General features: G+C 35.4%; 1 protein-coding gene across 1 annotated transcript in view; it reads left to right on the top strand.

The window, feature by feature from the left end:
• SLC17A6 (solute carrier family 17 member 6) overlaps positions 1–10,673 on the top strand; it is a 41,069-nt gene extending 30,396 nt beyond the window's left edge. The window contains exons 8-12 of the mRNA XM_019456545.2: positions 75–224; positions 6,568–6,700; positions 7,104–7,214; positions 7,755–7,882; positions 8,612–10,673. Coding sequence (XP_019312090.1) covers positions 75–224; positions 6,568–6,700; positions 7,104–7,214; positions 7,755–7,882; positions 8,612–8,947 — 858 coding nt within the window. The 3' untranslated portion in view covers positions 8,948–10,673. The remainder of the gene's footprint in view (positions 1–74; positions 225–6,567; positions 6,701–7,103; positions 7,215–7,754; positions 7,883–8,611) is intronic.
• Positions 10,674–12,357: the final 1,684 nt, after the last annotated feature.

The following is a 12,357-nucleotide window of genomic DNA, read 5'->3' as shown; positions in this document are numbered from 1 at the left end:
AAAGCACTTATTATTCCCATTTAAGTTAGAACATATTTTAAATGGTCAGAATGGCTCTCTGTTTGGGATTTCAGAAATTCAAGACTCCATGGAGGAAATTTTTTACATCTATGCCTGTCTATGCAATAATTGTTGCAAACTTCTGCAGAAGCTGGACTTTTTACTTATTGCTTATTAGTCAGCCGGCATATTTTGAGGAAGTCTTTGGATTTGAAATCAGCAAGGTATGTAAAAATTATCCTGTTTAACTAGTGCATTATTTTTGTATTCAGCTGAATATTAAGTTTCTTTGCCAACATTCTGTCTTCTAAATTTTATAAGTTACTCATTTATGGTCATCTATTTAACAAATAACTTCTGGGAAACAGACTGAGTAAGGTGTTTGAATGTCTGCTTCATTCAGCTGTCTTTGTTGATGGAAATACAGGCAAAATCAGCCTGGTCTCTGCCCTCATGGAGCTTATATCTCAGTTGGGGTGGGCAGCTCTGGAGCCTTTCCCCTATAAAGAAACATAACTTCCTTTAAGTCTCAGATCAGAGATAGTGTTACAGTGAACAAAAAATGGAATTGTATTTATACAATTACCAATCTCTTCTTCAATGCTTTCAAAAATCTGTCTGGCTCTCTTTTCCATGTAAAAGTTTATTTTGATTTGGTCCTGATTGATAGACAAACGGATAATGAAGATGTCATACATAACACACACACATACATAAATGCACACGTGCACACACAGTGGAATATTATGCGGCCACAAAAAGGATGAGATTGTGCCATTTATGACAACATAGATGGACTCGGGGGTATTATATGAGATGAAATAAGTCAGACTTTGAGAAAGACAAATACCTTATGATTTCACTCATATGTGTAATCTAAAAAAAACCTAAATGAAGAAACAAACAAAAAGCAGAATCAGATGTGTAAATACAGAGAACAAATTGGGGGTTACCAGAAGGGTGGGGAATAAGGGATGGGCAAAATGAGTGAAGGGGAGCAGGAGATACAGGGTTCCAGTTATGGAATAAATAAGTCATTGGATTAAATGACGCAACGTAAGGAACACAGTCAATGATATTGTAATGCCATTGTGTGGTGACAGATGGTACCCACACTTGTGGTGAGTGTAGCAAAATATATAGACTTGTGGAAGCACTTTGTCATACACCTGAAATTAATGTAACATTGTGTGTTAACTACACTCAAGTAAAAGAAAAAAAATTTAAAAAATTCCTATAAACTTAAAAAAATCTGTCTGGCTAAAAGATTTGAGATAGCAAAAAAAAAAAAAGCTGAAAACAATCTTATGTGCCATTTATTCAATTTATTCATTTAACAAGCTTTTGTTGAACATGAGATGTGTAGGATTCAGAGATAAAAACATGGTTCCTGTCCTCAAGAGTTCACAGCTTGGTGGTATAGACGAAAGCAATTAGTTACCAGTTACAGCACAGTATGCTAAATGCTACAGACATTCGTTCGTAGCTGTGAAAATGTAATCATTTTGAGACATTCCGTAAAGATAAAATGAAAATGAAAATACAACTTCATATTTATAGAAGGATTTGAAATTTACAAGGTCCTTTCATATTCATAAACAACCTTGTTTGGTTGACCAGCTGGATAACGATCATCATTTCTATTGATGAGGAAACAAACTAGGGAAGGTATTTAAATTGCCTACGACCAAGCTGGTAATATATGCCAGGATCGAGCTGAAGCCCTGATCCTTTAATTTATGTTTCATTTCCCTTTACTATGCTATTCAAATTCAGGTAGACCCTATGTTCATTTAAGCACTTAGCACAGTATCTGTTGAATACCATCTCTGCCAAGCCCTTTGCCGAGTACTGAATACACTTGTCTGTGCTGGCAATGGACTTGCCATTTCTCTTCATGTCATTACATACGTCCAGCTGGGCTCGCTATTCATATTATGTCTCTACTTGAAAGACTATCAGAGGCCTGGAATTGAAGAAAACCTGAGTTTAGGAGAAGCTATTCTAAGAGCTCTTTTGTAATCCCTGTTTCTAAGGAAACTGTTTCCTCCATTCCTGAGAAGAATGGCTGCTTTAGATAGGCCTCTTCTCTCTAGAGCTGATCAAACATTGCAGGGTAGCCTTTGGAAGCTCTGAGAGGTGTTATACTTCTCAACAAAGGCTGCTGGAGGTGTGAGTCCATTTTCATAATCTAGGACAAATATGACACTGAGACGCTATTAATAAAGTCAGGTCTCATGGGGAAAAATTGAAGGAGCCAACTGATGTTAATGAAACTGTGTGGTCATTCTGGCCCTGTAGCTCCACTTAATTGAAAATGCTTGAGTAAAAGCAATGATATTTTGCAAAACCTAAATACAATAACCAGATGAGTTGATTTGATTCACTTACTATATTTTTAACTAAAATTGTAGGTAAATTCTACACACACAGATTGGCTTGAAAATTTTCATTATACTGGCTTAAAATAAGTCACAGACTTCCTTGAAAAATGTGTAAAGGAGGTAGTAAAGTAAATAGAACATGGGTTTTGGATCCTGGCTGGCATGGCTCTGAATCCAAGCTGTACAATAAACAACTGATACATAACGTAGTGCTGATGTTTGAATGCTTGCCAGCCCCAATTTTCTCTTGTACAAATAATTCCATTAATATCCTCTTTCAGAACTCAGCAAAATGTAAGCAAACTAAAATATAAAATATTTAAATGGAGAGGGCTCAGTTGGTTATGCTCTGGCTTTTGATTTCGGCTCAGGTTGTAATCCCATGGTTGGGGAGATCAAACCCCGTGTCAGACTCTGCTCACAGCATGGAGCCTGATTGGTATTCTTTCTCTCTTTCTCTCTCTCTCTCTCTCTCTCCCTCTCTTAAAATAAATAAATAAATAAATAAATAAGTAAACATTAAAATATATTTAAAAGGAGGATAATTTTCTCCAACCTTAGTTAAATTGAGTATCTTGCAGACTCAATGACAAGTATAATAGCTTAATCTTCAAGTAGACTGACTCAGGTAAAGCAGAAACATACACACACACACACACACACACACACACACACATATACACACATATGTATGTTGAAAATGGTATATCAAGGGAAGGCCAGTGCTTGGATTAACCAGTCCTTTGAGAGGTCAGGTTAAAAGAGATAACAAGTGACAGGAGACATTGATTCCTTTTGAGTTTCACATTTAGGGGCAGAGAAGAAGTGTTGAGTGGCTGCTCTTTGTTGTGTGGTAACCTGCCAATTTCTACAAAGACTGTGACACAGGTCGGGAGAGAGGAAATCCAGACTGTGAAGCACAAAGAGGAGAAGCACAAAGAGGAGGGTGCACAAAGTCTAATGACCTGGAGTTTCTATGAAGAACCAATCAGTTATAGTCTATATATACTGATAAAAAACTATATCTATATATAGATATAGCTATCTAAACTCTATCTATCTATCTATCTATCTATCAAGTATATGTATCTAACTATATTTAGATGTAAAAACATTTAGCCTTAAAATAATGAGCAAAGTACTGTGTGTTTATCATAAATAATGATACTCCCAAAAAGTCTTGATCATTCTGATAACATGTGATCGCAAATGATTAATTATGATAAGTCAGCAAAAGCTGAGAAGATAGTTGAATAAGTTACACAGAGTTCTGCAACTTGGCCCTGATGAGGTCGCATACAGAATATATAAACGTTGTCTAAGGAACTGGGAGATTCAGTACCTTCAAATATTAAGTCAGCGTGCTAAAATATTCTCAACTTCTGTCTCATTAACCTTGAGATTGTTAGCTTCTTGTACTTCCCACAGTGTTTTCCTGAAAGAATAAGTAATAATCATAGCTTTATTCTTTGTTTATCCAAAGGAATAAAATGTTTATTGAGTAGATAGTAAATAGCAAAGGGTGTTCAATTTGAGAACTTTTCAGATGTCTCAAACACTGGTCAAGATGCAGGCCAGTTGTGTGGACTTCAGAAATGCAGGTCACTCTTAGGCTTTGTCTGCCTCTGAATATCAGACACATGACATACAATTCTACACAAATCCAGCATGGTGTATTTCAGAATGTTTTCTTGTCTGATGGTTTCTCTCTACACAGCGGTTGCTTTAAATATATCTACCGTAGTTAAGAATAAAGAACACTCTGCTTTTTTCAAGGTGCTGTTCTGAAAAGCAATAATGTTTGCTTTAATGTCAATTTAGCTTATACTTTTACTTCGTTCACATTTGTGGAGCCTCTACTAAATGCCAGTTTTTTTTTAATATGAAATTTATTGTTAAATTGGTTTCCATACAACACCCAGTGCTCATCCCAACAGGTGCCCTCCTCAATGCCCATCACCCACTTTTGCCTCCCTCCCACCCCCCATCAACCCTCAGTTTATTCTCAGTTTTTAAGAGTCTCTTGTGGTTTGCCTCCTTCCCTCTCTGTAACTTTTTTTCCCCCTTCCCCTCCCCCCTGGTCTTCTCTTACATTTCTCAGGATCTACATAAGAGTGAAAACATATGGTACCTGTCTTTCTCTGTATGGCTTATTTCACTTAGCATCACACTCTCCAGTTCCATCCACGTTGCTACAAAGGGCCATATTTCATTCTTTCTCATTGCCAAGTAGTATTCCATTGTATATATAAACCACAACTTCTTTATCCATTCATCAGTTGATGGACATTTAGGCTATTTCCATAATTTGGCTATTGTTGAAAGTGCTGCTATAAACATTGGGGTACCAAGTGCCTGTATGCATCAGCGCTCTCGCATCCCTTGGGTAAATTCCTAGCAGTGCTATTGCTGGGTCATAGGGTAGATCTATTTTTAATTTTTTGAGGAACCTCCGTACTGTTTTCCAGAGTGTCTGCACCAGTTTGCATTCCCAACAGTGCAAGAGGGTTCCCGTTTCTCCACATCCTCTCCAGCATCTATAGGCTCCTGATTTGTTCATTTTAGCCACTCTGACTGGCATGAGGTGATATCTCAGTGTGGTTTTTATTTGTGTTTCCCTGATGAGGAGTGATGTGGAGCATCTTTTCATGTGCCTGTTGGCCATCCTAAATGCCAGGTTTTGAACTGAACTAAAAGTATTCACACATGTTAACTGGTTTTATTTGATTTTTCTTTCTCAGATGGTTAATAGTACTAACCATAAATTGTTAAAAGCCCATTTTTTGACTCAGGTGAAAATGGCTCAATATTTGGTTCTGGAAATCACTTAGCCCTTTTAAATTACACTCTGTTCATCAATACGAGAGAATATAATAAACTTTCATCTGGATAAAAGAGATAGAATTAAATAACTCATATATTTAAGCTATTTAGGAGTTATTCACTATCTCAATTAATTATTGTAACAGCCTGACTCTGTGGTTGTGGTACAATACTTATGCCATTGTAAAATACAGCAATCTTTGTCTCAAACTTTCAATGATCTAACATGGAAGACATTTTTATACACAAATAACAGGCTTTTTCTCAGTACTTATAATTTGCCAGGAACTGTACTTCAAATTATACTTAGGGAAAACACTTCCTTATATGTTTATATTCAAAATTTACTAAGTCCATGTATACAATTAAAATGCATTTTCTTCATACTTCCTGCCTTCATGATGCCTAGAGAAGAGTACCTTACACATAATCACTGGCCAAAAAATGTGTGTTGAATTGATGCTTCTAGGTTAGATATGAGCCATTTCGTATGAAATTAATACAGAAACTATATACCACTGCAGGACAATGTGACCAAAAATTGACATTTGACATAGAAAATACCTAAAATTAAAGAACTTATTTTCATTTTCCATGCTAAATTTAGCTTAGAAACTAACTATGAAACTCATAAGAGATACACATTTAAATTGCACTTAAGGTTTTTAGCCTTATTAAGAATTTAAAAAAATTTTTTTAAATGTAGACTTTTCCAGCCTTATCCAATATGTTTCTTGTGCCTCTGAGTCTGTCTCTGTCTCTATCTCTCTCTCACTCACTAATGATGAAGTTTTCCAAACACATTTAAGAATATAATGGGGTGCCTGGGTGGCTCAGTCGGTTAAGCGTCTGACTTCAGCTCAGGTCACGATCTCGCAGTCCATGAGTTCGAGCCCCCGGTCGGGCTCTGGGCTGATGGCTCAGAGCCTGGAGCCTGCTTCCGATTCTGTGTCTCCGTCTCTCTCTGCCCCTCCCCCGTTCATGCTCTGTCTCTCTCTGTCTCAAAAATAAATAAAACGTTAAAAAAAATTTAAAAAAAGAATATAATATGGGCACATAAATGTGAATCAGTCTGTGATAAGATTCAAGATAATTTATTCATAAACTCAAATTTTACTGATTCATCACACAGAAAAAAAGCATTCTCTTCCAAAAGACAAAAAGTAAATTTACTTAGCTTTTCTCATTTATTCTGTGGAAGTTATTGCTTATTCTAGGACTAAGTGGTCATTTGGAGACAGTATTTTATTTCCTTTCTTTTTCCATAAAGAGTTTATGATGGATTCAGAAAACCAAGACCATTAAGTTGCCCATATTACTTATGGTCACATATATGTCTCTTCTTTTTTTTCCCCTTCAGGTTGGCATGCTATCTGCTGTGCCACACTTGGTAATGACAATTATTGTACCCATTGGAGGGCAGATTGCAGATTTTCTAAGAAGCAAGCAAATTCTTTCAACAACTACAGTAAGAAAGATCATGAATTGTGGTGGTAAGTACATAAGTGATGTTAAGGACATGATTTTGGCTCACAAACTGCTGATCTACAGGAGTGAGTAAATTTTTCTGTGCGTATCAAATATGCAGCACAATTTGTGTCTTCGTTGTTCATTTATAATCATTTCTCTATCTTCAAATTTTCATAATTTCTAGTTTTAAGTAACCACATAACCAACTTTCCCTGCCCACCACTGAAACTGAAGATTGTCTTCAATGTTTTTATTAAAATGAAAGGCTTCAGTAATCCCTGTGCATATACTGTTCTTATTATTTTTAAAATAGACTTCCTGAAATGGTTTGCTATGTCAGATAGGCATGAACGTTTTTAGCAGTTTTAGCTCATTGGAAAAATTTACACAAATTTGTGAAGTGTTTCTATGTGTTTGTTTCTGAAGGTTTTGGCATGGAAGCAACACTGCTTCTGGTTGTTGGCTATTCTCATACTAGAGGTGTAGCTATCTCATTCTTGGTCCTTGCAGTGGGATTCAGTGGATTTGCTATTTCTGGTAAGATATGTTTTTAAATTTATAAATGTAACACCCTGATTTTTGCTGTTAATACACACACACACACACTTGCTGTTAATACACACACACACACACACACACACACACACTTTCCTTTCCTCTTTAATATTCTGGCTGTTGAAAAGTTACTCATAATATTTTCACTAGAAAATAAAAAGAATAAACATTTAGAAATAATTATTTGGATCTGTTACCACTAATTTCTCTCCTGCTTACCCTCCTCCTCCTTCTTCTTCTTCCTCTCCTTCTTCTTCTTGTCCTTCTTCTTCTTCTCCTTCTTCTCTTTCAGAGAAAATCTCTCTGTAGTGTGAGCATCACATTTTAAGTATTGTGTAAGAAATAATACCTCATACTCCCATTATATCCCTGAGCTAGATTATCAAAAAATACTTATTGAGCACAGGCTGTATACCTAGTATCTTCTAAAGAGGGCGATGAGTGTGGTAGAGAATATTCTACAGTCACCCACTTCTAAGAGGTTTAGGATTCTCTGAGTTTAAGCTTGTGTGTATGTTTCAGGTTTCAATGTTAACCACTTGGATATTGCTCCGAGATATGCAAGTATCTTAATGGGCATTTCAAATGGTGTTGGCACATTGTCAGGAATGGTTTGCCCTATCATTGTTGGTGCAATGACAAAGAATAAGGTAAGATGGAAGTGTTAGTTTTAGAAGATTCTCTCTCATGGTAAAAAAAAAGTTCCTGTGTTCTGTTTGACATTCTCTTTGTGGTCCTGTCACCAGACCTCTGAGTAAGGGAGTTAAAGGAGGCTCAGAAGAAAATCTCTCTCGAGGAACTCTGAGGAAGGTTTCTTTCCCAACCAATAAACAATATGGTTTCCAACACCTTTTAAAATTTCTTATATTTCTGGTTTGGCGAAACAACGAAAAAACTTTTTTCTCTTAGCTTATTAGAACATGAAAATAGAAGTCTTCTGAGCTTTCTTTGGAAATGTCAATTCAGAATCCACAGGTATCAATGGAAGAATATTATTATCAGGTATTTGTCCTTATATGTAGAGCTTCAAAATTATGGTTCACCAAAAAGAAATAAACAAAAGAATTAGGAGGAAAAAATATATAAGTACATGAATGGAAATTAAAAGAGAGATTATGGGTATTTTAAAAATTAGCAGACCACAGATATATTTGGAGTTTTATTTCAGATCCTGAGATTTACAAAAAATGTTAGTTAATGAAAAGGCATAGGATTATGGAAAATTTCTATCACAGTATTTGCTTTATATAATCAGAAGAGGGGTTTCCCCTAAAGATAGCATTGTATGAAAAGCTTGATGGTGGTGCATTCAAAGAAGATGTTATGCTTTTTTAAACACAGGGAGTTTGTTCTCACAATGCCAATTTTTGTCACTACAGTCACGTGAAGAGTGGCAGTATGTTTTCCTGATTGCTGCCCTGGTCCACTATGGCGGAGTTATATTTTACGCAATATTTGCCTCAGGAGAGAAGCAACCCTGGGCAGATCCTGAAGAAACAAGTGAAGAAAAATGTGGATTTATCCATGAAGATGAGCTTGATGAAGAGACAGGGGACATTACTCAAAATTATATAAATTATGGTACCACCAAGTCTTATGGTGCCACAACACAGGCCAATGGAGGTTGGCCAAATGGCTGGGAAAAGAAAGAGGAATTCGTACAAGAAGAAGTACAAGACTCATACACCTATAAGGACCGAGATGATTATTCATAACAAAGCTAATTGCTGGATTTATTTTTAGTGTTTGTGATTAAATTAATTGTGATTGCACAAAAATTAAAAAAAAAAAAGTGATGTAAACACATAAACATATCAACCAGGCAACTCTTGCTATAAAAATGAATCAAAAAGACAAACAAACAAAGAAAAAAACTCATGAGGTTTCCATCAAGTGCAATCTGTAGAAGTTGTGAAATGCCATCATTTCCATTCAGGTCATCCATTTTTGCGTTTGTGATTTAATGGTTGACTGGTCAAAATTGTAGAAGCAAGTAGTTACTCTTTGGATTCATGTGAGCTAAAACTCATCACCATTTAATAAAGCACAACTAAAACAGTTGGCACATCCCATCCTACACAGGTTAGGAAGCCAAAGCTACTTGATCATGCAAAATGCACTTATATATTTGTTACACTGTATTGCAAGGTATCATGCAGAAGTCCTGTTAAGAAAACTAAAGATGTCATGTTGGCTGCATCAGGTGTTGGCAACATTTATTGAATATAAATTATAGAGTTGATATATCTCTCAATTAGAGAAGAATATTGTGGGCTAGCAACTAGCAAGGTGTACTAAATAATTATTGTTATTACATAATGTGGAATATTTTGTTGGTTCTGAAAAGAAATATCTTGCAGTGTTTTATATGAAATGCTTGTGTGCATATACTTATATCTGTGAAAGAGAACTTGTAAAGTGGGGGGTATGCTTCATGTTCTTCCATTCATTTACCTAACAGTATAAAACACTTCACACTTCAACAAAATCTGACGTTTCATGTAGCATATCACATAACTTTTTTGCAAAAAAATATAAAAAGTAAATAGACTTTAATGTATTTTTTATTACAACTTTGTACTGGTTGTAACTTGCATTAGAAAAAAAAAAGATACACATGCCATAAAGAATCTAATAAGAAATTTACTACGGAGATATATCCCTTAAAATGCAATATTAACAACAAAAGAAATAGAAAATTGTTTAGATATTCTTCTTCCTTAATAATGAAATACTATATTAACCTTGTGCCACAGAGCTATATATAATATGAAAAGATAAACTTAATAGAGATACTGTAAGTAGACAATTTTATTATTTAAAGTCCCATTTAAAAGATCTTTGTCTTAAATATATAGGACAATAAATTATATTAAAAATTATATCTCTATATATATCTGTATATCTTATACATATCCATACACAAAAACATAATAAACAATCTTCACAAAAAACCAAAAATAGCATACACCTCATGTTGGGTTAGGGGACTGCAATTTCTACTTTCATAGAGTCATAGAATTTTAGATGGGGCAGAGGCATTTTGCTTGTCATTTCTTAATATAACTCAACAGGAATTGCAACATTTGTGTTCCAAGCAATAAGTGCAATGCATACAATTTCCTGTCTGTATATTATCTTCATTTTGCTTGTGGTAGCTGTCTGGGTGGTTGGAATGATTTTTTTTTTCTTTCAAAAGTTGACATCAGACCTCTTTATAATGTTCTAAATGATAATAACACATTTCCCAATTCAATGCAGAATATGATTGGTGTATTTAATTGTCTATTCTGGATATCTGATCTGTTCATTGGTTCATTGTACTGTGCTAGTGACTGGAAATCCCGCTACTGCAAATAGAAAACATAACATTTGTTTTAAAGATGCAAACCATCCCTGAACCTTGAGAAAATAAAAACAGCCTTTGCTTTGTGTCTCAAAGTGATATAATGTGATCATGGCTTTTGTTGTGTTGAATGAAAAGATGTGGACTATCATTTTGTTGCTGCAAAAAAAAAAAAAAAGTTAATAAAATGCTCTATTTATCCTTTTGTAAAAATACAATACATTAATTTGGGTTTATTTTATTTAGTTTGTAACATTAATGCAAATTTAACTTTTGTGTGCTCCAATGAAGCCAAATCTAGGCTCAAGAATAATAATCTTTTTAGCTACTTGAGATTTAATGGAAAAACATGGCATTCTTTAGATTGTATGGGATGCGGTTCCCTAGACAGAGTTTTACATCAAGGAATAGGTCTCTGAGTCAAACTCTATCTTTCAGTGATGGACTTCTCATAACATTTGTGCTAAGCTTAAAAATTTTTAGGAAAAAATTCAAGTTGTCAGGTCAAGGATGCTATACAGTTTGGATTGCATTTGTTGGCTGTGCTGGACACTGTCCTAACCATTCTACATAAAGTATCTCACAAAACTCCACAATGACCCACAGTAGTTACTCTTTTTATTCCCAGATTACAAAGGAAGAAACTGAAGCTTGTAAAGGTTGAATAAGTTTCCCAAGGTAAAACAGAGTAACAGCATCATAGGGTATAATGTGTCAGCCAAACCAGCAAGCGGTGAGAGATTTATCAAGGTAGCGGCCAATGGAATGTCTGTGTTACTGGAAAAGTGATCATTTTGCTCTGATTCCCAATGTTACAGACGTGTGGAAGGGGAAGACCATAATTATATAGCACTGGGATCTTAGAGTCATAGAACTTTACTACTCAACAGGACTTCTGGGATGATTTAGTTAACACTCCTTGTTTAACTAATGATGACACTGAGGGTCAATACATGAAACTGACTGGATCAAGGGACACAGAGCATGTTGTGGATGTGGAAAGAAGTAGCACAGTAAGCTGTGCTTGGTTTTTATTTTTATCTTCTTTTTTAGCCAGGACTTAATTTAAGAAATTAATTGGAGAATATTTATCAGTTCAACCACTACCCCGTATCCACGACTTACATAAGCTCAGTGTGTGTGTGGGAAGTGAAGGAATGTATTGTCTCTTCCTGAAATCCTCTGCACAAAGAAACAACAGCCAGACACCCAGACACCCAGACTAATTTTTATGGAGGCTGACATGCCATCTTTGCATATCTTTGGCAGGAATGAAAGTGTCTTGGACCTAACACTCTATAATTTCCCCAATTCTGTAACACAAAAGTTTACAGTTCTGTAAGAGAAGCGTTCTATTGTCTCCAGATATTACCATGGGCCACCCTCATGTGCTTTTACCTCTTATCTACCCTTTCTCTTCATTCTCCCCTTTTCCTCCTCATCCCAATGGCTATCCCCATGTGGAGTGTTATATGTTCCAGGTATGTTGTAATTTGCAAAATGCTTTCTTATGTGTTACCCCATTTCATCCACACATCTATCTGCCTTGTAAAATTGAAAGGCCACATATCAGTGTTAGTATTTGTATTTTCCAAGTAGGGGAACCAGGTGTAAAATGGCATAATTAACTTCCTAAAGATTCCCTAGAACGAGATACAGACTATTTGGCCACAGCAAAAGAGTGATTTATTTTTATCTTTAAATCACTTTATTACTCTTCTGATTATAAATGTAGTATAAGGGAGGGGAGCTTCATTAGGTAAAGGACAGTATTGAAAA

Source organism: Panthera pardus, unplaced genomic scaffold (genome assembly GCF_024362965.1).
Source record: "Panthera pardus isolate Hobbes unplaced genomic scaffold, ASM2436296v1 HiC_scaffold_12, whole genome shotgun sequence".
In the NCBI taxonomy this organism is placed as follows: Eukaryota; Metazoa; Chordata; class Mammalia; order Carnivora; family Felidae; genus Panthera; species Panthera pardus.
The sequence above is the reverse complement of the archived record's forward strand: the minus strand, read 5'-3'. Positions and strand labels throughout refer to the sequence as shown.